The sequence below is a fragment of the Salmo salar genome, chromosome ssa20 (genome assembly GCF_905237065.1).
Source record: "Salmo salar chromosome ssa20, Ssal_v3.1, whole genome shotgun sequence".
Lineage (NCBI taxonomy): Eukaryota > Metazoa > Chordata > Actinopteri > Salmoniformes > Salmonidae > Salmo > Salmo salar.
The window spans coordinates 71,082,791-71,108,834 of record NC_059461.1 but is presented as its reverse complement, the minus strand read 5'-3'; the positions used below and the strand labels follow the sequence as shown (position 1 = coordinate 71,108,834).

At 47.2% G+C, this 26,044-nt stretch overlaps 1 protein-coding gene across 13 annotated transcripts in view; it reads left to right on the top strand.

Moving 5' to 3' along the window:
* Window positions 1-26,044, top strand: part of LOC106581247 (unconventional myosin-XVIIIa) — a 182,775-nt gene that overhangs the window by 43,936 nt on the left and 112,795 nt on the right. For 8 of the 13 annotated variants that reach the window (XM_045703875.1, XM_045703876.1, XM_045703878.1 and 5 more), the window contains exon 1: window positions 23,855-23,902. The exons of 3 other annotated variants lie outside the window; for them this stretch is intronic. Coding sequence is in view for 2 of the 10 variants with exons in the window: in XM_045703879.1 (XP_045559835.1) it covers window positions 23,024-23,062; window positions 23,855-23,902 (87 nt within the window). In the remaining 8 variants the exon portion in view is untranslated. Of the gene's footprint in view, window positions 1-19,564; window positions 19,703-20,258; window positions 20,426-22,831; window positions 23,063-23,854; window positions 23,903-26,044 lie in introns of those variants that run through there. 2 more of the 13 variants (XM_045703879.1, XM_014163172.2) reach the window with 2 other exon arrangements.

Sequence of the window (26,044 nt, the reverse complement as noted above, 5' to 3'; positions counted from 1 at the left end):
GGGCACCGGTTAGTCGAGGTAATTGAGGTAATATGTAAATGTTGGTATTAAAGTGACTATGGATAGATAAGAACAGAGAGTAGCAGCGGTGTAAAATAGGGGGTTGGGGGGTGGGGGGTAATGTAAATAGTCTGGGTAGCCATTTGATTAGCTTGCTTGATGGTGTTGAACGCTGAGCTGTAGACAATGAATAGCATTCTCACATAGGCATTCCTTTTGTCCAGAAGGGAAAGGGCAGTGTGGAGTGCAATAGAGATTGCATCATCTGTGGATCTGTTAGGGCGGTATGCAATTTGGAGTGAATCTAGGGTTTCTGAGATAATGGTGTTGTGAGCCATGACCAGCCTTTCAAAGCATTTCATGGCTACAGACGTGAGTGCTACGGGTCGGTAGTCATTTAGGCAGGTTACCTTAGTGTTCTTGGGCACAGGGACTATGGTGGTCTGATTAAAACATGTTGGTATTACAGACTCGGACAGGGAGAGGTTGAAAATGTCAGTGAAGACACTTGCCAGTTGGTCAGCGCATGCTCGCAGTACACGTCCTGGTAATCCCTCTGGCCCTGCGGCCTCGTGAATGTTTAAAGGTCTTAATCACATCGGCTGCGGAGAGCATGATCACAAAGTTGTCCGGAACAGCATGCATGTTTCAGTGTTATTTGCCTCGAAGCGAGCATAGAAGTAGTTTATCTCGTCTGGTAGGCTTGTGTCACTGGGCAGCTCTTGACTATGCTTCCCTTTGTAGTCTGTAATGGTTTGCAAGTCCTGCCACTTCCGACGAGCGTTGGAGCTGGTGTAGTACGATTCGATCTCAGTCATGTATTGACGCTTTGCCTGTTTGATGGTTCGTCGGAGGACATAGCGGGATTTCTTATAAGCTTCTGGGTTAGAGCCCGCTCCTTGGAAGCGGCAGCTCTAGCCTTTAGCTCAGTGCCGATGTTGCCTGTAATCCATGGCTTCTGGTTGGGGTATGTACATACAGTCACTGTGGGGACGATGTCGTCGATACAGTTATTGATGAAGCCAATGACTGATGTGGTGTACTCCTCGATGCCATTGGAAGAATCCCGGAACATGTGGCAGGGCTAGCAAAACAGTCCTGTAGCTTAGCATCTGCTTCATCTGACCACTTTTTTATTGACAGAGTCACTGGTACTTCCTGCTTTAATTTCTGCTTGTAAGTAGGAATCAGGAGGATAGAAGATTTGCCAAATGGAGGACGAGGGAGAGCTTTGTATACGTCTCTGTGTGTGGAGTAAAGGTGGTCTTGAGTTTTTTTCAACCCTTGTATTGGTCAGCCTGTTGCGTGCTTTGGTGTGTGTGTTCCCAAACAAGGACCTGTTGCGTTCTGAGGCAGCTGATGTTGGTGGGATTTGGAGGATGACGGAGGCAACAGGGGAAAGAGCCTCAGATCCACAAAGTCCCTTCCACCAGGTGGCTGATGAGATATGTTGGCACGACTACCATATTGCATCTCCATCCCAAAGCCCTTGTTTGGAAGTGTACTTCGCCAGACTGCCAAGAACCTTGCCGTCATCCAGGCCAAGGTGGCAAGACGCGGTAGTGATGACACCATAGGCCTTGTTGATCTCTGCACCAGACAGGATGCTCTTGCCAGCATACTTGGGGTCCAACATGTACGCTGCGGCGTGTATGGGCTTCAGACAGAAGTCTTCACGCTTTTTGATGTATTTCAGAACTGCAGTTTCCTCTGCTTGGAGCAACAGTGAAGTGGGCAGGGCAGTACAGATTTCTTCTCTTACATCTGCAAGCAGAGTCTGAACATCAGACAGGATGGCTACTGCTATAGGTTTCAGGGGTTTCAGGCTGCTTAACATTCTCTCCCAAAATACATCATCCAGGAGGATCCTCTTGATGGGGCTGTCCATATTGGCAGACTGTGATATGGCCGTTTCTTGGAGAGACTCCTTCCCCTCCAGGAGACTGTCAAACATGATGACAACACCAACCAAACGGGTGTTGCTGGGCAGCTTCAATGTGGTGCTCTTATTCTTCTCACTTTGCTTGGTGAGGTAGATTGCTGCTATAACGTGATGACCCTTCACATACCTAATCATTTCCTTGGCTCTCTTGTAGAGTGTATCAATTGTTTTCAGTGTCATGATGTCCTTGAGGAGCAGATTCAATGCATGAGCAGCATAGCCAATGGGTGTGATGTGAGGGTAGGACTCCTTCACTTTAGACCAAGCATCCTTCATGTTCCCAGCATTGTCTTTCACCATTGCAAATACCTTCTGTGGTCCAAGGTCATTGATGACTGCCTTTAGCAATGTAGTTAATAGTTAATGTAGTTAATTATTCCTTTCCCACGAACATTCGACCACCCATCAGAGATGATTGCAATACAGTCTGCTTTCTTTATGATTTGCTTGACCTTCACTTGAACTCTGTTGAACTCTGCATCCAGCAAATGAGTAGATAAAGCATGTCTGGTTTGAGGGGTGTATGCTGGGCGAAGAACATTCAGAAATCTCTTCCAATACACATTGCCTGTGAGCATCGGAGGTGAACCAGTTGCATACACAGCTCGAGCAAGACATTCATCATCATTTCTCTGACTACGTTCCTCCATTGAGTAAAAAAAAAAACTGATTCCAGGAGAACCATGAGCTGTTGCTATCGATAAGGTGTCTGATTCATCATTTTCACCTCGACTAGAAGTAGAGGGACTTTTGTCAGAGGTTGCTTGTTGTGAGCACTGAGGGAACTTTATGCACTTGGCCAGATTATTCTGCATCTTTGTTGCATTCTTCACATATGATTTGGCACAGTATTTGCAAATGTACGCAGCTTTTCCTTCTACATTAGCTGCAGTGAAATGTCTCCACACATCAGATAGTGCCTTTGGCATTTTCCTGTAAGGATTAGAATAAAAAAATTAAATAAAATAACAAATACAATTCCATATACAGATAAAGAGTTAAGCAGTTATATTAAACAACTCCTTTGTAAGATAAATGTTTTAAAATGAAACATGTATGGAAACAGGTGAATTAACACTCCTCAGTTAGCAGGCTCAAGCAAGCTAGAACCCACATGGTAAAAACTAACTAGCATAAATTGTTAACATGTTAGAAATGATGTAAACACACTTTGCTGTAGGCTACTATTTACTAGTTAACAAAAAATCATGTATGTCATATAAAATATATTCACCCCACCCAGAATTGTAATCAAAACTTACCAGAAAGCTTGTAGTCCTTGGCTCAGACATTGTAGTAGTGTGGGCTCAATAGCATCTCATTAGTGTGCAAGATCTTGAGAACCAGCTGTACATGTGATGGAAGAGTACACTGTGCATGCAGAGGGTTGCAATTCCATTGAATTGGGGATAGTTTAACCAAAATATGCCACAAGACCTAGAATTGCCCTGTGTATCCCACGAAAAAGGTTCACTGTTATAAGCTAACTTTGTTGATGAATTTAAGCAAAATTCCACAAATTCCCAGGCTTAACTTCCCATTGAATATTTCCGGAAATTTACCGGAAAGTTTACGACCCTTTGCAACCCTAGACAGCTCCGAAAAATACAGATGAAAACTCTCTAGGTAGAGCGTGTGGTCTACAGCTTATCATGACACACTCTAACTCAGGCGCGCAAAACCTTGATACTTCCTTAGATATCGTGCACCAGCTGTTGTTTACAAATATACATAGACGCCACTGTTCTATCCTGCTGATACAGCGTATAACCAGCCAGCTGTATGTTGATAATGTCGTTGTTCAGCCACGACTCTGAGTAATCGCTGTTCTGATGTCCAGAAGTTATTTTCGGTCATAAGAGATGGTAGCAGCAACATCATGTACACAATAAGTTACAAACACAGTTGGTTAGGAGCACGTAAAATGTCAGCCATCATCTCCGGCGCCATTTATGCCTGGGATTACTTGGTAACAGGTTTCCTAAATTAAAATCACTTGGATCTGATTTCCTGGTCATTTTACAGTCTTATTTCCAACATGAAAATTATTATTACATATTTTATATTTTTTTTATCAGAATACGTTGGAGGGCCAAATAAAATCACCTGTGTGCTGAATTTGCCCTGCGGGCCGTCTACTGGGAAGCCCTGCTCTACAGTAACAGCAGCCCTGGTTGGGACCAGGCCACTGTTTACCTTCTGAGCGGATATTACGGTGGCCGGAGGGGCCTGAGGTTGTGTGTTTGTGTGAGAGCAGCGCAGGGCAATCAGTGAATGCAATCCTGTTAGACTCTGTAATGTAATGTCAGGCTAACATCTCTGAGTGACATCCTGTTAGACCCTGTAATGTAATGTCAGGCTAACATCTCTGAGTGACATCCTGTTAGACTCTGTAATGTAATGTCAGGCTAACATCTCTGAGTGACATCCTGTTAGACTCTGTAATGTAATGTCAGGCTAACATCTCTGAAAGTCCCTGTAATGTAATGTCAGGCTAACATCTCTGAGTGACATCCTGTTAGACTCTGTAATGTAATGTCAGGCTAACATCTCTGAGTGACATCCTGTTAGACCCTGTAATGTAATGTCAGGCTAACATCTCTGAGTGACATCCTGTTAGACTCTGTAATGTAATGTCAGGCTAACATCTCTGAGTGACATCCTGTTAGACTCTGTAATGTAATGTCAGACTAACATCTCTGAGTGACTACGCCTAAGGACAGCTCCCGTAATGACATGTGGGCTATATATGTGTGTGGGGAAATACTACGTAAGCAACTGCTCATGTGCTGCCAGGGTGTCCAATATTCATCCACTTCTTGTTGTGAGGGACGTGATCTGCACAGCTCCAGACAAGATCAACAAATGACAATGGATTCGTTATGGGACTATGACCATCAGACACACGCAGGTGTGTGTGTTTGTGCGTGTTTGTGTGTGTTTACTCACCCCTGGACCTGTCTGATGAGGCAGCTTGAGCACAGAGTTGTCCCAGTGAGGTGGAGATACTCTTTGCCCCCAGCTTTGTTTGTGTGTGTGTGTGTGCGCTTGTTATGAATGTGAGTGTGTGAGTGCCTGTGTGTGCACACATGTTGGTCTATGTGAGTGTGTTCATACCGTCACACTCCCTCTCATTTTCTCCCAATCTCCCAATTTAATATTTCCCTACTAAACTAAACAAACCTAGAGACTGTAAATCTAATCACTGTGGCCCAACGCACAGCTAAGCTGAACAATCTTATTACAATCACCAAAGTCCATCACTGACCACTATACAGGACACAGGAAGACTGGCTTTTTAAATCTATAGTTCTAACTTGACTTGGGACCATATGTGTGTGCATTTTTTGATAGTTTTGCCCTGTTGGTGTTAGGTGCACTTGATTCAGCAGCCCTAGTGCTGTTGGTGTTAGGTGCACTTGATTCAGCAGCCCTAGTGCTGTTGGTGTTAGGTGCACTTGATTCAGCAGCCCTAGTGCTGTTGGTGAAAGGTGCACTTGATTCAGCAGCCCTAGTGCTGTTGGTGTTAGGTGCACTTGATTCAGCAGCCCTAGTGCTGTTGGTGAAAGGTGCACTTGATTCAGCAGCCCTAGTGCTGTTGGTGTTAGGTGCACTTGATTCAGCAGCCCTAGTGCTGTTGGTGTTAGGTGCACTTGATTCAGCAGCCCTAGTGCTGTTGGTGAAAGGTGCACTTGATTCAGCAGCCCTGGGGCCGGCAAGGCAAACGGTTCCCATGTTGAACCATTTCATGTGTCTGAAGGTAGAACTCCGCCTACCTGGCAGGCCCAGAGAGCAAATCAAGTGCATCTATAGGCCTACCGCTGGCCAATCAGATAGCTCAGATCACAGCGTCTGCACGGTTTCCTCGAGCCATAGACTGTAAAAATAAGCCCCTAACACAGCAAAGTTGATACTGTGAGATTTTAAAACAGGACTAGAAAGAGACTCAACGAATACAGAAAACAGCTGCTGTTTTTATCAGTAAGTTCATGTTTAAGTTGTTGTTCAGCACTGTCAACACTTTGTTCAACACTTTTATAAGTCATAAAACGTCCGTTCTGTCTACATCCACTTAACACTACAACCAGCACTGCAGCTGTAATGAATGACTACAGCCCAGTTTTCCCATAAGCTTGTGTTGTTATTATTAGCGGCTTGTGTCTTTTTTAATATCGAGGAATATTTCACTTTTTCTGGTCATAGGAGTAACAACGTGAATTGGTGCATGAGGCAGAAATAATGCAGTGCGACTTGAGTTTCACCATCAGCTGGAAGACTGTCCCTTTTTCTCAGCGGATGGAGGGCGAGCGAAGGGACGGTGAGTCGGGTGAGAGGCAGCTTCACCGCTACTCCCTCCCCTCAGACTGACCATCAGATGCTGGCCATCAGTCCAGTAAAAAAATTATACACTGAACAAAAATATAAATGCAACATGTAAAGTGTTGGTCCCATGTTTCATGAGCTGAAATTAAATATCCCAGAAATGTTCCATACTCACAAAAAAAGTATTTATCTCAAATTTTGGCCACAAATTTGTTTCCATCCCTGTTAGTGAACATTTCTAATTTTCCAAGATAATCCATCCACCTGACAGGTGTGGCATGTCAAGAAGCTGATTAAACAGCATGATCATTACACAGTTGCACCTTGTGCCCTCCCAGGCTCAATCATGGCTGTGCTCTTACCCAACCATGTGAAATCCATAAATTAGGGCCTAATGATCTTATTTCAATTGACTGATTTCCCTTATATGATCTGTAACTCAATAAAATCATTGACATTTTTGCATTTATATTTTTGTTCAGTATATTTATATTTATTTATTATGCTCACTCAGCTGTTCCTCACAAGTAATACAACACATATGTGTGATCATATACCTACATTTTATTAAAATATAATTTCAAAATGGTCTGAGAAGAACACCATTGTCAGGGCAATTCAAGCATAGCCAATATGCAGTGATAATGTATTGGGCCTACAGCCTACTGCAAAGCTCATTACTGCAGAACAGTTTTTAATTGGTTAATGCTGCATAGTCTTATATTTTTTTTGAATGTTTAAAAAACATCTGAGCGGTAGATCTCTAACCAATGAGCTAGGCCAGGTCAGTCACAGTTAGACTACAGGCCAGGTCAGTTACAGCTAGGCTATAGGCCAGGTCAGTCACAGTTAGACTACAGGCCAGGTCAGTCACAGCTAGGTTATAGGCCAGGTCAGTCACAGTTAGACTATAGGCCAGGTCAATCACAGCTAGGCTATAGGCCAGGTCAGTTACAGCTAGGCTATAGGCCAGGTTAGTTACAGCTAGGCTATAGGCCAGGTCAGTCACAGCTAGGTTATAGGCCAGGTCAGTCACAGCTAGACTACAGGCCAGGTCAGTCACAGCTAAACTATAGGCCAGGTCAGCCACAGTTAGACTATAGGCCAGGTCAGTCACAGCTAGACTATATGCCAGGTTATTTACAGCTAGGCTATAGGCCAGGTCAGTTACAGCTAGACTATAGGCAAGTAGGTCACAGCTAGACTATATGCCAGGTTAGTTACAGCTAGGCTATAGGCCAAGTCAGTCACAGCTAGACTACAGGCCAGGTCAGCCACAGTTAGACTATATGCCAGGTTAGTTACAGCTAGGCTATAGGCCAGGTCAGTTACAGCTAGGCTATATGCCAGGTCAGCCACAGTTAAACTATAGGCCAGGTCAGCCACAGTTAGACTATAGGCCAGGTCAGCCACAGCTAGAATACACGCCAGGTCAGCCACAGCTAGGCTATAGGCCAGGTTAGTTACAGCTAGGCTATAGGGCAGGTCAGTTACAGCTAGACTATAGGGCAGGTCAGTTACAGCTAGGCTATAGTCCAGGTCAGTTACAGCTAGGCTATAGTCCAGGTCAGTTACAGCTAGGCTATAGGCCAGGTCAGTTACAGCTAGGCTATAGGCCAGGTCAGTTACAGCTAGGCTATAGGCCAGGTCAGTTACAGCTAGACTATAGGCCAGGTCAGTTACAGCTAGGCTATAGGCCAGGTCAGTTACAGCTAGGCTATAGGCCAGGTTAGTTACAGCTAGGCTATAGGGCAGGTCAGTTACAGCTAGACTATAGGGCAGGTCAGTTACAGCTAGGCTATAGTCCAGGTCAGTTACAGCTAGGCTATAGTCCAGGTCAGTTACAGCTAGGCTATAGGCCAGGTCAGTTACAGCTAGGCTATAGGCCAGGTCAGTTACAGCTAGGCTATAGGCCAGGTCACTTACAGCTAGGCTATAGTCCAGGTCAGTTACAGCTAGACTATAGGCCAGGTCAGTTACAGCTAGGCTATAGGCCAGGTCAGTCACAGCTAGACTATAGGCCAGGTCAGTTACAGCTAGGCTATAGGCCAGGTCGGTTACAGCTAGGCTATAAGTCAGGTCAGTTACAGCTAGACTATAGTCCAGGTCAGTTACAGCTAGGCTATAGGCCAGGTTAGTTACAGCTAGACTATAGGCCAGGTTAGTTACAGCTAGGCTATAGGTCAGGTCAGTTACAGCTAGGCTATAGGCCAGGTCAGTTACAGCTAGACTATAGGGCAGGTCAGTTACAGCTAGACTATAGGTCAGGTCAGTTACAGCTAGACTATAGGCCAGGTCAGTTACAGCTAGGCTATAGGCCAGGTCAGTTACAGCTAGACTATAGGCCAGGTCAGTTACAGCTAGGCTATAGTCCAGGTCAGTTACAGCTAGGCTATAGGCCAGGTTAGTTACAGCTAGGCTATAGTCCAGGTCAGTCACAGCTAGGCTATAGTCCAGGTCAGTTACAGCTAGGCTATAGGCCAGGTCAGTTACAGCTAGGCTATAGGCCAGGTCAGTTACAGCTAGGCTATAGGCCAGGTCAGTTACAGCTAGGCTATAGGCCAGGTCAGTTACAGCTAGACTATAGTCCAGGTCAGTTACAGCTAGACTATAGTCCAGGTCAGTTACAGCTAGGCTATAGGCCAGGTCAGTTACAGCTAGGCTATAGGCTATAGGCCAGGTCAGTTACAGCTAGGCTATAGTCCAGGTCAGTTACAGCTAGGCTATAGGCCAGGTCAGTTACAGCTACGCTATAGGCCAGGTCAGTCACAGTTAGACTACAGGCCAGGTCAGTTACAGTTAGACTACAGGCCAGGTCAGTCACAGCTAGGTTATAGGCCAGGTCAGTCACAGTTAGACTATAGGCCAGGTCAATCACAGCTAGGCTATAGGCCAGGTCAGTTACAGCTACGCTATAGGCCAGGTCAGTCACAGTTAGACTACAGGCCAGGTCAGTCACAGCTAGGTTATAGGCCAGGTCAGTCACAGTTAGACTATAGGCCAGGTCAATCACAGCTAGGCTATAGGCCAGGTCAGTTACAGCTAGGCTATAGGCCAGGTTAGTTACAGCTAGGCTATAGGCCAGGTCAGTCACAGCTAGGTTATAGGCCAGGTCAGTCACAGCTAGACTACAGGCCAGGTCAGTCACAGCTAAACTATAGGCCAGGTCAGCCACAGTTAGACTATAGGCCAGGTCAGTCACAGCTAGACTATATGCCAGGTTATTTACAGCTAGGCTATAGGCCAGGTCAGTTACAGCTAGACTATAGGCAAGTAGGTCACAGCTAGACTATATGCCAGGTTAGTTACAGCTAGGCTATAGGCCAAGTCAGTCACAGCTAGACTACAGGCCAGGTCAGCCACAGTTAGACTATATGCCAGGTTAGTTACAGCTAGGCTATAGGCCAGGTCAGTTACAGCTAGGCTATAGGCCAGGTCAGTTACAGCTAGGCTATAGGCCAGGTCAGTTACAGCTAGACTATAGGCCAGGTCAGTTACAGCTAGACTATAGTCCAGGTCAGTTACAGCTAGGCTATAGGCCAGGTCAGTTACAGCTAGGCTATAGGCCAGGTCAGTTACAGCTAGGCTATAGGCCAGGTTAGTTACAGCTAGGCTATAGGGCAGGTCAGTTACAGCTAGACTATAGGGCAGGTCAGTTACAGCTAGGCTATAGTCCAGGTCAGTTACAGCTAGGCTATAGTCCAGGTCAGTTACAGCTAGGCTATAGGCCAGGTCAGTTACAGCTAGGCTATAGGCCAGGTCAGTTACAGCTAGGCTATAGGCCAGGTCACTTACAGCTAGGCTATAGTCCAGGTCAGTTACAGCTAGACTATAGGCCAGGTCAGTTACAGCTAGGCTATAGGCCAGGTCAGTCACAGCTAGACTATAGGCCAGGTCAGTTACAGCTAGGCTATAGGCCAGGTCAGTTACAGCTAGGCTATAAGTCAGGTCAGTTACAGCTAGACTATAGTCCAGGTCAGTTACAGCTAGGCTATAGGCCAGGTTAGTTACAGCTAGACTATAGGCCAGGTTAGTTACAGCTAGGCTATAGGTCAGGTCAGTTACAGCTAGGCTATAGGCCAGGTCAGTTACAGCTAGACTATAGGGCAGGTCAGTTACAGCTAGACTATAGGTCAGGTCAGTTACAGCTAGACTATAGGCCAGGTCAGTTACAGCTAGGCTATAGGCCAGGTCAGTTACAGCTAGACTATAGGCCAGGTCAGTTACAGCTAGGCTATAGTCCAGGTCAGTTACAGCTAGGCTATAGGCCAGGTTAGTTACAGCTAGGCTATAGTCCAGGTCAGTCACAGCTAGGCTATAGTCCAGGTCAGTTACAGCTAGGCTATAGGCCAGGTCAGTTACAGCTAGGCTATAGGCCAGGTCAGTTACAGCTAGGCTATAGGCCAGGTCAGTTACAGCTAGGCTATAGGCCAGGTCAGTTACAGCTAGACTATAGTCCAGGTCAGTTACAGCTAGACTATAGTCCAGGTCAGTTACAGCTAGGCTATAGGCCAGGTCAGTTACAGCTAGGCTATAGGCTATAGGCCAGGTCAGTTACAGCTAGGCTATAGTCCAGGTCAGTTACAGCTAGGCTATAGGCCAGGTCAGTTACAGCTACGCTATAGGCCAGGTCAGTCACAGTTAGACTACAGGCCAGGTCAGTTACAGCTAGACTACAGGCCAGGTCAGTCACAGCTAGGTTATAGGCCAGGTCAGTCACAGTTAGACTATAGGCCAGGTCAATCACAGCTAGGCTATAGGCCAGGTCAGTTACAGCTACGCTATAGGCCAGGTCAGTCACAGTTAGACTACAGGCCAGGTCAGTCACAGCTAGGTTATAGGCCAGGTCAGTCACAGTTAGACTATAGGCCAGGTCAATCACAGCTAGGCTATAGGCCAGGTCAGTTACAGCTAGGCTATAGGCCAGGTTAGTTACAGCTAGGCTATAGGCCAGGTCAGTCACAGCTAGGTTATAGGCCAGGTCAGTCACAGCTAGACTACAGGCCAGGTCAGTCACAGCTAAACTATAGGCCAGGTCAGCCACAGTTAGACTATAGGCCAGGTCAGTCACAGCTAGACTATATGCCAGGTTATTTACAGCTAGGCTATAGGCCAGGTCAGTTACAGCTAGACTATAGGCAAGTAGGTCACAGCTAGACTATATGCCAGGTTAGTTACAGCTAGGCTATAGGCCAAGTCAGTCACAGCTAGACTACAGGCCAGGTCAGCCACAGTTAGACTATATGCCAGGTTAGTTACAGCTAGGCTATAGGCCAGGTCAGTTACAGCTAGGCTATATGCCAGGTCAGCCACAGTTAAACTATAGGCCAGGTCAGCCACAGTTAGACTATAGGCCAGGTCAGCCACAGCTAGAATACAGGCCAGGTCAGCCACAGCTAGGCTATAGGCCAGGTTAGTTACAGCTAGGCTATAGGGCAGGTCAGTTACAGCTAGACTATAGGGCAGGTCAGTTACAGCTAGGCTATAGTCCAGGTCAGTTACAGCTAGGCTATAGTCCAGGTCAGTTACAGCTAGGCTATAGGCCAGGTCAGTTACAGCTAGGCTATAGGCCAGGTCAGTTACAGCTAGGCTATAGGCCAGGTCAGTTACAGCTAGACTATAGGCCAGGTCAGTTACAGCTAGACTATAGTCCAGGTCAGTTACAGCTAGGCTATAGGCCAGGTCAGTTACAGCTAGGCTATAGGCCAGGTTAGTTACAGCTAGGCTATAGGGCAGGTCAGTTACAGCTAGACTATAGGGCAGGTCAGTTACAGCTAGGCTATAGTCCAGGTCAGTTACAGCTAGACTATAGGGCAGGTCAGTTACAGCTAGGCTATAGGCCAGGTCAGTTACAGCTAGGCTATAGTCCAGGTCAGTTACAGCTAGGCTATAGGCCAGGTCAGTTACAGCTAGGCTATAGGCCAGGTCAGTTACAGCTAGGCTATAGTCCAGGTCAGTTACAGCTAGGCTATCGTCCAGGTCAGTTACAGCTAGGCTATAGGCCAGGTCAGTTACAGCTAGGCTATAGGCCAGGTCACTTACAGCTAGGCTATAGTCCAGGTCAGTTACAGCTAGACTATAGGCCAGGTCAGTTACAGCTAGGCTATAGGCCAGGTCAGTCACAGCTAGACTATAGGCCAGGTCAGTTACAGCTAGGCTATAGGCCAGGTCAGTTACAGCTAGGCTATAAGTCAGGTCAGTTACAGCTAGACTATAGTCCAGGTCAGTTACAGCTAGGCTATAGGCCAGGTTAGTTACAGCTAGACTATAGGCTAGGTTAGTTACAGCTAGGCTATAGGTCAGGTCAGTTACAGCTAGGCTATAGGCCAGGTCAGTTACAGCTAGACTATAGGGCAGGTCAGTTACAGCTAGACTATAGGTCAGGTCAGTTACAGCTAGACTATAGGCCAGGTCAGTTACAGCTAGGCTATAGGCCAGGTCAGTTACAGCTAGACTATAGGCCAGGTCAGTTACAGCTAGGCTATAGTCCAGGTCAGTTACAGCTAGGCTATAGGCCAGGTTAGTTACAGCTAGGCTATAGTCCAGGTCAGTCACAGCTAGGCTATAGGCCAGGTCAGTTACAGCTAGGCTATAGGCTATAGTCCAGGTCAGTTACAGCTAGGCTATAGGCCAGGTCAGTTACAGCTAGGCTATAGGCCAGGTCAGTTACAGCTAGGCTATAGGCCAGGTCAGTTACAGCTAGGCTATAGGCCAGGTCAGTTACAGCTAGACTATAGTCCAGGTCAGTTACAGCTAGACTATAGGCCAGGTCAGTTACAGCTAGACTATAGTCCAGGTCAGTTACAGCTAGGCTATAGGCCAGGTCAGTTACAGCTAGGCTATAGGCCAGGTTAGTTACAGCTAGGCTATAGGGCAGGTCAGTTACAGCTAGACTATAGGGCAGGTCAGTTACAGCTAGGCTATAGTCCAGGTCAGTTACAGCTAGACTATAGGGCAGGTCAGTTACAGCTAGGCTATAGGCCAGGTCAGTTACAGCTAGGCTATAGTCCAGGTCAGTTACAGCTAGGCTATAGGCCAGGTCAGTTACAGCTAGGCTATAGGCCAGGGTCAGTTACAGCTAGGCTATAGTCCAGGTCAGTTACAGCTAGGCTATCGTCCAGGTCAGTTACAGCTAGGCTATAGGCCAGGTCAGTTACAGCTAGGCTATAGGCCAGGTCACTTACAGCTAGGCTATAGTCCAGGTCAGTTACAGCTAGACTATAGGCCAGGTCAGTTACAGCTAGGCTATAGGCCAGGTCAGTCACAGCTAGACTATAGGCCAGGTCAGTTACAGCTAGGCTATAGGCCAGGTCAGTTACAGCTAGGCTATAAGTCAGGTCAGTTACAGCTAGACTATAGTCCAGGTCAGTTACAGCTAGGCTATAGGCGAGGTTAGTTACAGCTAGACTATAGGCTAGGTTAGTTACAGCTAGGCTATAGGTCAGGTCAGTTACAGCTAGGCTATAGGCCAGGTCAGTTACAGCTAGACTATAGGGCAGGTCAGTTACAGCTAGACTATAGGTCAGGTCAGTTACAGCTAGACTATAGGCCAGGTCAGTTACAGCTAGGCTATAGGCCAGGTCAGTTACAGCTAGACTATAGGCCAGGTCAGTTACAGCTAGGCTATAGTCCAGGTCAGTTACAGCTAGGCTATAGGCCAGGTTAGTTACAGCTAGGCTATAGTCCAGGTCAGTCACAGCTAGGCTATAGGCCAGGTCAGTTACAGCTAGGCTATAGGCTATAGTCCAGGTCAGTTACAGCTAGGCTATAGGCCAGGTCAGTTACAGCTAGGCTATAGGCCAGGTCAGTTACAGCTAGGCTATAGGCCAGGTCAGTTACAGCTAGGCTATAGGCCAGGTCAGTTACAGCTAGACTATAGTCCAGGTCAGTTACAGCTAGACTATAGTCCAGGTCAGTTACAGCTAGGCTATAGGCCAGGTCAGTTACAGCTAGGCTATAGGCTATAGGCCAGGTCAGTTACAGCTAGGCTATAGTCTAGGTCAGTTACAGCTAGGCTATATGCCAGGTCAGTTACAGCTAGACTATAGGCCAGGTCAGTTACAGCTAGGCTATAGGCCAGGTCAGTTACAGCTAGACTACAGGCCAGGTCAGTTACAGCTAGACTATAGGCCAGGTCAGTTACAGCTAGACTACAGGCCAGGTCAGTTACAGCTAGGCTATAGGCCAGGTCAGTTACAGCTAGACTATAGGCCAGGTCAGTTACAGCTAGGCTATAGGCCAGGTCAGTTACAGCTAGACTACAGGCCAGGTCAGTTACAGCTAGACTATAGGCCAGGTCAGTTACAGCTAGACTACAGGCCAGGTCAGTTACAGCTAGACTATAGGCCAGGTCAGGGCTGACGTTAGTAGACACAGCTGTGTTCAGCTGTTAGCAGAAGGGTTGCACACACACAGTACTACAGTACACACATACAAGAACCCTCCCCTCCATTCTTCCTACCTCCTCTTCTCCTCTCCTCCTCCCCCTCTCCTCCTTTCATCTCTCCTCCCCTCTAGCCCTTCCTTCTGGGTACAGGCACTGCAACGCCACAATCGCTGCTTGTTTCCACAGCAGCCTGGACAGGCAGGCTAATTCTATGTGGCTGCTGCTGTAATCTCTGTGGAATGTGGCCTCTGACCTCTGACCCTGTGTGCAGGGGCAATAGTCAGGGGAGAAGTTCTATCGGGTCACGAGCACATCAAGAGCCAATCACATTCTGCTCTGTCAGCTGGGATGGGTTGTGCTGGGGTGGCCGCTCAATAACTAGACGAGTGAGCAACATAGATCTGGGGTTGGGGTTAGGAGTGGAGAGAGAGGGATCAACATCAATATCTTTTAACATGGCCAAGCCCTCAGGCCAGTTATGCGCTTGTAAATTTAAATTCCAGCTTCTGCCTGTATGCACGAAATGTATAGGCACAGTACAGTTTAGGGCAGACTGTTTTACAATGGGTAATAACACAGTCAATAATTACTGTCAATAGTAATAATGTGTCATCATAACAATCTAATGTGTGTGTAATGATCATTGGTCATCAGTCTTACTGACAGAATGTTATGTAGTATGTCTTTAGTGTGTGTGTGTGTGTGTGTGTGTGTGTGTGTGTGTGTGTGTGTGTGTGTGTGTGTGTGTGTGTGTGTGCGACAGTGACCTAGATCTTCCACCCTGGATCACAGTGGAGACATGGCGACTGGAGCACGGTCAGGCGTGGTCTCTCTCTGTCTGCCTGCCTGCCTGCCTGTCTGCCACTGTCTGCCTGCCTGCCTGCCTGTCTGCCACTGTCTGCCTGCCTGTTTTCCACTGTCTGCCTGCCTGTTTTCCACTGTCTGCCTGCCTGTCTGCTACTGTCTGCCTGTCTGTCTGCCTGTCTACCACTGTCTGCCTGTCTACCACTGCCTGCATGTCTGTTCGCCACTGTCCGCCTGTCTGCCACTGTCTGCCTGTCTACCTGTCTTTCTGTCTGTCTGCCTGTCCAGTGCCTGCTCACCCATAGCACATACAGTGCTACTTACCCATACATACTGTACATACATACAGCCCTGTGTGGAAGTATTTGGGCTCAGCTCTAATGCAGTGTACTCCTATGGATTAGTGGTGCTGATGTACAGTATATGGTTCCTAATGGACTCGCTGTCATGTGGATTTGAGGCACATTGGTTAACATTAGCAGGGACGTGTACAAAGGCATCAGATAGTGAGGGCACAGACTGCTCAATACATTGGAATGTAGAAAATATTAAGCTATTGTTGCCGTTAGGTTTTTTTGTTCACATCAGCACTTGTCTTATAAGGGATGGAAAATGTGGGCACTTGATCTGTTTCTCCATAGCCACTTGTGTTCATTACAGTAGGTCAAAACAAGGTCAGTCTCGTGGCGGTCCAGCTGCATAGGCTCTGTTTGGAGATGAGCAATGGATGCCAGGTACGCATCACACATTCTGTCTCAAGTTCTGTGACGCACGCACACACACACACACACACACACACACACACACACACACACACACACACACACACACACACACACACACACACACACACACACACACACACACACACACACACACACACACACACTCTAAATCCCTCTGTACCCCCATTCTTCATTATCTCTGATGTCATTCTGAGCTTTGTAATCACAAGTTAAATCCATGAAACCCAGACAGTCAGTGACTGTGTGTCTCCTCCCAGTTCAAGAGATGTTATCAGTCTGTGTTAGCCACGCCAGGGATGTGTACTGTACACTGCAGTGCTGCTAAGAATAGATTCTCCTCTGAGGCCAAGAGCCCAGAGAGGAGAGGACCCAGAGGCTGTGTGTGTGTCTGTGTTTGTGTGTGTGTACACAGGAGGAGGCTTCTCTTAATATGACTGTGAGATGGAGAGACTGAGGGATGGGGAGGGAGGGCTGTTTGCATACGTTAGCTAAACAAGCAGCTCTGGCCAAGTTACCCTCTACTCCAGGCTGGCTTCATTACAACCTCGGTGCCTTACAGGGAGGGGTTGAACAAGGGAGGATGCTCTATTGTCTTGGCTGACTAGCTCTGCAGATAGTGATCTCTATTCTGAACATAACATCATGGTCTCCATAAGGACTGACTAGCTGACAGATAGTGATCTCTATTCTGAACATAACATCATGGTCTCCATAAGGACTGACTAGCTGACAGATAGTGATCTCTATTCTGAACATAACATCATGGTCTCCATAAGGACTGACTAGCTGACAGATAGTGATCTCTATTCTGAACATAACATCATGGTCTCCATAAGGACTGACTAGCTGGCAGATGTGGTGTTTCATACTATAGCTTTCATAACACCTGCCTTATGGGCCAGGAGAACACTCAGCATAGACTGGAGCCTGCCAAGGTACTGTGTGTGTGTGTGTGTGTGTGTGATTACCATAAAGGGTATCATTGTGCCTTAGCTAACTAATGTATTGGCTGTGGCTATTCTTTGTAGGAGTCAGTGTTTTGGGAGTTTTTAAAAACAAAACCTTAAACAAACAACAGTGTGTGTTTGTGGGCTTATGTAGACGTTGTGTGTGTGTGTCTCTTTCTGTAGTAATGTGAAAGATGAGTAAAGTGTGTGATGGTAGAAGACTTGGACTAGAGGTGATGTGTAATGAATGGGCGATATATCGTCATAACGGTATGGATTTTTACAATACCGTCTAAAACAAAAAGTTCTACAAATTGAACTACTTCACTTTCAGTTTTCATGTAGTTTGGTTGAGTATAGATTTAGATTGTAGAAAGCCCATTAAAACCATGTAGAACTAATTTGTTGTCATCCTAGGGTCATGCCTTACTCATAAAACATTAAGAACCTTAAAACAACAAACACCACCATCCCGTAAAAAAATAGAAAAATGTTGGGATATTATATTTTGTCCATAATATGGCACAGCCCTCAGTTGTAGTAATGTGTGTATGATGGGAGACATGTAGAGGCTGGCCAGGACATGTCTGATGACAGATAACTAGGTTAGTCACTCCCTCAGGGGACGTCAGGAGCCAGGGACCTCAGTCATCGTCAGGAGCCAGGGACGTATACACATCCTACAGGACTGTGTTATTATGACCATGTTACACAACAGCGTTGGAAAACTAGTGTGCTTGGCACTGATTTGAGAGGGTTCATTCCTCGATGACTTGTGTTACTCCCCTGATACCCTTCCTCAATAGGATAGGCTCTCCTGTCAACAGGCCAGGCAGCAGATGGTCACAGTATTACAGAAGCACTCTTCTCTTCACATCCTGGTTCATACACACCAATCAACCTGGAAGACTTGGAGGACTAGGGATTAGGGAGGAAATCATTGTGTGTGTGTGTGTGTGTGTGTGTGTGTGTGTGTGTGTGTGTGTGTGTGTGTGTGTGTGTGTGTGTGTGTGTGTGTTACCAGAGCATGGTCAATTCATTTTACATTCCTGTCAACTGAATTGGAATTCATCCGGAGGGGGACCGACGGATTCATTCTCTGAATTGACAGGAATTTTAATCAAATGTAACCCAGATTTAGTATTTGAAATGAAAATGTGTTTCCCCCGTGGGTACAGTGAATATTGTGTTGAATACCATGCAGTTGAGTGTAGAGGGGTTGGACATTCCAGATCTGCGTGTCATTCCTGTTATTCCCAGCTGACAAACTCATAGCTTCATTTCCTCTTGGATCCTGCTGTTTGCCATGCGTACATCACACACATCATCCAGTGGACACACTTCCCGGCCCCAAACAACTTGTAGTTACTGTTGTAAATCAGATATGTCTATCTGTACTATACTGTACCACTGATCTAGAAGGTTATTATGCATTAGTACACACCCATACACATACACACACACATCAAAATGTGAAGTTCATTCAGTGGCACTAACATATCTAGATGAAGCATGGATTGTAGACTAGTCCATGCAACTGGTGCACAAGACGAGAAGGAAGTCTTTCCTAATACTGTAAATGTCCTGGGATTTTACGTAGCATGCATGCAACCACACACACAAACTCAGTTACATCACTGTATTTCTATTCTCCACGTTCTAAATTCAGCCTTGTGCAGCAGTTCCCACCCTTCATCCAACCACACCTCTCTGGCCAGCTTCTAGAAGCACTCTCCCTCAGCACTGCAGGCAACGCCTGTCCAGTGTACAGTACAACACTGATCTGCCCAGATTCCCCTCAGCTCACTCCCCACACAGCCGAGCCTTGTGTCATACTATTACTAAGCTTTTGTGGCGCACATGATTGGGATTAGTTTCCTCTCTTCCTCTGGAGAGTGACGGCAGTTTGTTATGATTGGTGAAGAATCGGCTCTTTGTCTTTGTGCTGCTGCTGCAGTCACACAACATACAGGCTGGTTTATATTCAGTATTCTTACTCCCCCTAGTGGCTATGTGAGGGCATTGAATACATTTACATGGCCTTCCTTGAATAGGAAGTGTTGCCCTCTAGTGGTGTTTAGTGATATAACATTGAGAATAGTACTATAATGAGACGTAGTTTGGATATTATATTAAGTGGCCCGAGGGCTTGTTTTGTTAAGAGGGTGTGAGTAGATAATAGCATTGATTTATGTGCCTTTGGATTGTATCAATATGGTTTTCTGTGCCTCTTCCCTTAGTGACACTGCAACACTGTTTGTTTACTTGTTGACTGTTTAATACAGTTCTCCTCATCGAAAGAGAGAGAATGTGTGAGGGTTGAAACCTGATGTTGTACCCAGTGTGCTCTACAGCATGCTTCCTCCCTGGTATGAGAGTGAGGGAGGCACCAAGCCCCGTATCATTTCCTGTGCCCCGTGTCATAGCGCTTCTGGTTTTCTCCTCCGTTTCCCCTCTTCCGCATTTCATTCTGCAACTCCCAGCCTCAGACAGACCTGCATACAGGAGAAAAGACTACGCGTCCCTCATAATCAAAACACACATGCACCTTCAGGTATGTAGGACACACACTCAGAGTAGACTGCCTTTGTTGTTGTTAAACAAAAAAAACACTTTATCACAGTACATTTATCAGACATCCATCACTCCTCAAATAAGTCACAACAGAGATTTGACACAGGCTACACACACACACACACACACACACACACACACACACACACACACACACACACACACACACACACACACACACACACACACACACACACACACACACACACACACATGCTGGCTGACTTCACTGAGGTCCTTACGGAGCAATTGAGGAGACAGCAACTGTCGTGAGAGAGAGGGCCTGAATTCTTGAGGGTTGGGTGGGGGGCTAGCCAGGGAACCAGGGGAGGTATTGAGAGGGCTGCTAGTTGGCCTGAATTCTTGAGGGTTGGGTGGGGGGCTAGCCAGGGAACCAGGGGGGTATTGGTGGCAGCGGTGTTGGTTCTGGGGAGCTATTTTTAGCCCCCTGGACCCTAGTATCGTGACAGCTGACACCTTGTCTCTCTGAGAATAGTCAGCCTATCAGGGGGCTCCTCTCCCCAGCCTGTGCCCTGTGTGACGTGTGGTGAACCTGCTGGCTATCTCAGCTCTTTCACACACTCTCAACTAACTCTGTGTTGAACCCCGTTACTGGCAACGTTTTAAGGGCTTATTTGGGTCAGGGAAGGATTGGATCTACCAAACCTAACTCTACACTACTCACCTACACAGAGGACAGCAGGTAAAGGAGGAGCCGTGGTTCCAGGATTGTTGGGGGAAAGGGATAGGCCTTCTGTGAAGGAATCTGTGGGCTGAGTGTGAGGTCTCTACCAGAGGCCTTCTGTGGAGGAATCTGTGGGCTGAGTGTGAGGTCTCTACCAGAGGCCTTCTGTGGAGGAATCTGTGGGCTGAGTGTGAGGTCTCTACCAGAGGCCTTCTGTGGAGGAATCTGTGGGCTGAGTGTGCCGTCTCTGCCACGGGTAACACTATTTTTAGGGCTGAAGTGTTAGGGGCTAGCCATCGCTCTCTGCAACTGAGCTCAGCTAAGGGGAGCCATTTTGGCTCTGGAGATGCTAGCTAGCTAGCTATTCTAACAGCCTGTTGCCTGAGCCTTGGTGTAGTGCTAGCCAATGTAACTTGGTTCATTTGGTTTGATCTGTGTGCTTTAGCATGTGTGCCAGTAGAATACTGTAATAATAGAAGTGAAAGGAGTGTGTCTGCCAGGAAGGCTGTGATGGTAGCTGTCTGGAACTGGCTTTCATAGGCAGATTGGGCAGAAGTTGAATGGAGCCTTTGTGTCTTTTGAGTCTTGCCCCTGTTGGAAAAGTCAGGCTAACTGTTCAGTGTGTGTTGGTACTTGGTATAGTGAGCTATGCTATTAGCAATGCTGACCCATAATATTTTGTGGAAATTCTACTGTTCTGACCAACTGTTGAGAGAGAACCTATTGATGAACAACGTTTGCCAAGTTTGCATCTGTGGAAAATGGGTCTGCTATCCTGTGATTTCCTGTGTAGGGTGCCATCTGTGGGTTGACTTCCCTTTTCTGTTGTTGGGGGACCAGCCTGACCCTTGTCTACAGTACAATGTGGATCTGAGATGCAGAAAGAGTGTGTGCTGTTTCCTCTGTCAACACCAACTGGCTGCCCTAACTCTAACTCTCTCTCAGTGGACCAGTAATTACTCAAGTTCAGTGTTGTTTTGTCACTGTTGGTTGAGTTGTAGATCCCTGAGATGACTGTCCCTCTTCCTTGTCATATGAAATCAAACCACGTTTCCAATAAGCTTTGTTAACAGGCTATGTACATTTCTGCTTTTATTGTCCGAGTCAGTCAGAAAGCAGTTGTCATGTTTCACAGTGATTAATAGACATTAAAGTTTGTTCCTCAGCTTTTATTTTCATTATCTCTGGGCATAGGCCTATCTCTTTACTGCATCGATTCAGTATTGTCAATACGTCTTTGTTCTGTTGTTAGCTAAGTCCACTGGTGTTCTCCCAAAACAGTGGCTGAGTCACATTTGAGTGTCAGTTACCATGCTATATCCAGGTTAGATGGCTCACTGTGCATGTTTGTGATGGTGTTTTTGTACATGTTTATGTGTGTGTCTGTGTAAACAGTGTTTATATGTATGTGTGTACAGTTGTGTGTGTGTGTGTGTGTGTGTGTGTGTGTGTGTGTGTGTGTGTGTGTGTGTGTGTGTGTGTGTGTGTGTGTGTGTGTGTGTGTGTGTGTGTGTGTGTGTGTTCAGAGGGAACCAGAGAGTCAACCTGGCTGTACAACCTGATGTTGGCTTCTGAGGCGTTATGCCCACGTGGCTCCTCCTAAACAAAGTCTGGTCCTGTCTCCCTGGCCCCTGCCTGGCCGAGCCTGCCCAGTGTCCACAGCAGACCTCAGCAACCCCCTAGTATAGACACATTAGAGCTTGTGGTGGGAGAGGATTAGGACCAGGGCTGCTCCTCATACACAGACATACAGTAGAGCATGGGGCCTGGGCATTGGGCCTGGGCATGGGGCCTGGGCATGGGGCAGAAGGCCTTGGGACAGGAGGCCTGGGCATGGGGCCTGGGCATGGGGCAGAAGGCCTTGGGACAGGAGGCCTGGGCATGGGGCCTGGGCATGGGGCCTGGGACCAGGCATGAGGCCTGGGCATGGGGCAGAAGGCCTTGGGACAGGAGGCCTGGGCATGGGGCCTGGGCATGGGGCCTGGGACCAGGCATGAGGCCTGGGCATGGGGCAGAAGGCCTTGGGACAGGAGGCCTGGGCATGGGGAAGGGCGGGGCCTGTCTTGGTTGGCACCATGTTTGAGCAACATCCGGATGTGATTAAGAGTAAAGGCCCCCACTTAACCCACAGATTCAATACTCTCAGCAGGGACAGGGGGGCGCTGTAACCCGCCTCACTGCAGCTTCTCAACAGTCTGGTATTTGGCATTGAATGTTTTCTTTATAGAAATATCTCTAAGGTCATGTCTATGTATTGGTGCTCTGTTTGTTTTTTACTGTGATGACATCAACATTTCCTAGATACTTTTTGTCTGCCACAAAGCACACAAATCATATGTTCATGTATGTAGCTATGTATGTTTATGTATATTTAGGAGAGCCCTTATCCCTCTGTTGTGTCTCTTGCTTTTCTTTGTACCCTAGACTTGATCAGTTCACTTCCTGCGGCACGTGGCCCTTTCACTATCCCACTGTTTATGGCCCCTAGAGTGAAAAAACAGTGATTTTGGCCTCAATTGTGAAGATCCATCCATCTGTCCAGCACTTCTCTCCATTCCTGCCCTCCCCCCTCTTCCCCCCTCATCCGGTACAGCTCATGACATCAGTGCAGCCAACATGGCATTCTCATCACGCTTTTCCTTCTGGGAGCAAAAGGGAAGTCCTGTTCAGTTTTCCTCACAGCACGTTGGTGCCGCACTGCACAGTGTGGGGACATGGGGTGGGTTACATTGGTGTCTGTAGAAATGTGTGCCCTGCATGTATCACACCTTCACTAAGAGTCCATTTTGGAGCTTGAGAGTGTCACGTCGTTGAAAGCTTGTGGTCTGACAGCCATGCTTCTGTCGTAGTTTTCTGACAGTGTGCTAAAAGTAACCGTTGTCATCGGATGCATGATCCAATATCAGTGTTTGACTCACCGTGGAAAAACCTTGACTGGAGGAATTTGCTTTGACAAAATAACGAGGTCCGTGATATCGCTTCAAATATTTTATTCTGGGGGAGCTCTGACTGCCAAGCTGGCTTTTTATTTGTTTGACTGCCATTTTGTTTGACCATCACAACACATCCTGTAGCTCCACAGTAAATGCATGCCTCCCCGAAACGTTACCCAAAATAAGAGATCTTAGTGGTAAATAGATCAAAATAAACCCAAAGCCTTTTTAAGCAGGCCTTGTAGTTCTCAGGTGTCACTATTACATCAAAATGGGCCATATTATGGGCCACAGATTAGTGTCTGTGAATAATATTAGCCTTAACGTTCAAATAGACACATGTGGCATGGTAAGTGATAGCGCTTCCACATAGCATACATCCAGGTTTGCAGCATGGTGTATGTTTTGCATGTTGTGCAGTGAGGGAGTGTTTCCTGCAAGTACCCCTGGCGAGTGACCACTTCTAAGTGTCCTAGGTTTTGACCTCAGTCCCTTGTCTTACCGAACTCTTTAGGTCAAAGAAGAGGTCAGACCACCAGGCTCCAAGACCTCAAACCAGGGTGTAAGTTGACTCGTTCTCATGTTGTGAGGCTTTAGAACAGGGCTTTTCAATTCTGGTCCTGGAGGGCCAAAACACTTCCGGTTTTCATCCTCTTTTTCGAATCAGGTACTGATTCAGTGCAATTAACTATCAGGTAGAAACAAAAAACTGAAGTGTTTCGGCCCTCCAGGACCCGAATAAAATAGCCCTGCTGTAGGCTTAAAAGGATACTTTGGGATTTTGGCTGTGTGAAGGAAGTTGCTAACTAGCGTTAGCGCAATGACTGGAAAACTACCTCTGATATCCTTCATACGGGACTTAGAGACATAAAAATGGTATCCACAAGTTCATCTGACTCTGGGGAAGTAGATAATGCTAAAATCCCGAAGTATCCCTTTAAGCAGGAATCTTGAGTGTGTGACTAAAGGGATCACAGGTTTCTGGGGATTGGAGTCCATTATGGTAACCTTACAGAGGAGGAGAGATGTGGCTGTCACGTCACTGGTCTCTTACCTGGAGGTTTGCCAGCAACACTGTGCTTCAACCAACTGAGCCGTTGGAACCACACACACCCTGGTAGCTCCTGACACCAGACAAGTGTCTTTCTCGCCACAATAGGAGACAGTTAGTCATTAACAAGCCGATGTGAAGACAGGCACAACGTGGAAGAGCGTTGTTATTTTTCTATTCTGGATGTAATGTCACAGACGGTTGCACTTTTTAATTGCACAACAAACGCCTGGTGTTCCACGCTGTGTTTGGCTTCTGTAATTTCTTTGTAAATAGTATGATTCCTTTATTTTCAAATGACAGTCTAGCCTCGCTGTGGGAATTGCAGCCATATCCCAACATAGCCTAAAGATTAACAAACAGGCAGTTTATAATATGCAACATGCACTCAAATATAAAAGATATTCAGCAACTCTTGGGGGACGATACTTTATTATTAAAACCAACGTGTTTATTTATTTATGTCTTTTTTTTAACCTTCATTTCACCAGGCAAGTCAGTCTGACTCCCTGATGAAGGCTATTGATTTTGATAATAAACAAGTATGTTTCTTGTCAACTTATATTGTCCTTCAAGAGTTTCTGAATATCTTCCACATATCCTGTTTTCTCTATTAATGCAGCTTGGTTGCAAAGCGAACCACAGTTGACCTTTTCCCTCTCCCAGTCAGAGAGCTCACACACTGTTCCCTCGCCGGGTACTGTAGGGAGACTGATGTGCTGAGCCAGGCAGTGTGCCCTCGCCGGGTACTTTAGGGAGACTGATGTGCTGAGCCAGGCAGTGTGCCCTCGCCGGGTACTGTAGGGAGACTGATGTGCTGAGCCAGGCAGTGTGCCCTCGCCGGGTACTGTAGGGAGACTGATGTGCTGAGCCAGGCAGTGTTCCCTCGCCGGGTACTGTAGGGAGACTGATGTGCTGAGCCAGGCAGTGTTCCCTCGCCGGGTACTGTAGGGAGACTGATGTGCTGAGCCAGGCAGTGTTCCCTCGCCGTGTACTGTAGGGAGACTGATGTGCTGAGCCAGGCAGTGTGCCCTCACCGGGTACTGTAGGGAGACTGATGTGCTGAGCCAGGCAGTGTGCCCTCGCCGGGTACTGTAGGGAGACTGATGTGCTGAGCCAGGCAGTGTTCCCTCGCCGGGTACTGTAGGGAGACTGATGTGCTGAGCCAGGCAGTGTTCCCTCGCCGGGTACTGTAGGGAGACTGATGTGCTGAGCCAGGCAGTGTTCCCTCGCCGGGTACTGTAGGGAGACTGATGTGCTGAGCCAGGCAGTGTTCCCTCGCTGGGTACTGTAGGGAGACTGATGTGCTGGGCCAGGCAGTGTTCCCTCGCCGGGTACTGTAGGGAGACTGATGTGCTGAGCCAGGCAGTGTTCCCTCGCTGGGTACTGTAGGGAGACTGATGTGCTGGGCCAGGCAGTGTTCCCTCGCCGGGTACTGTAGGGAGACTGATGTGCTGGGCCAGGCAGTGTTCAGCGCAGGGCGAAAGAGGACGGTGTGTCTTTAACACTTACTCTGCAGCGGTGTAGACAGGGAGAGCGACAGAAGAACAGTAGAGAACCAGCAGGGAACCAGGCCTTGATCCACAGGCTGCATCCCCAGCACTCAGCCGCCTGTCTGGGGGGAACCATGGCTAAGCCCCCCTGGGAGCCATG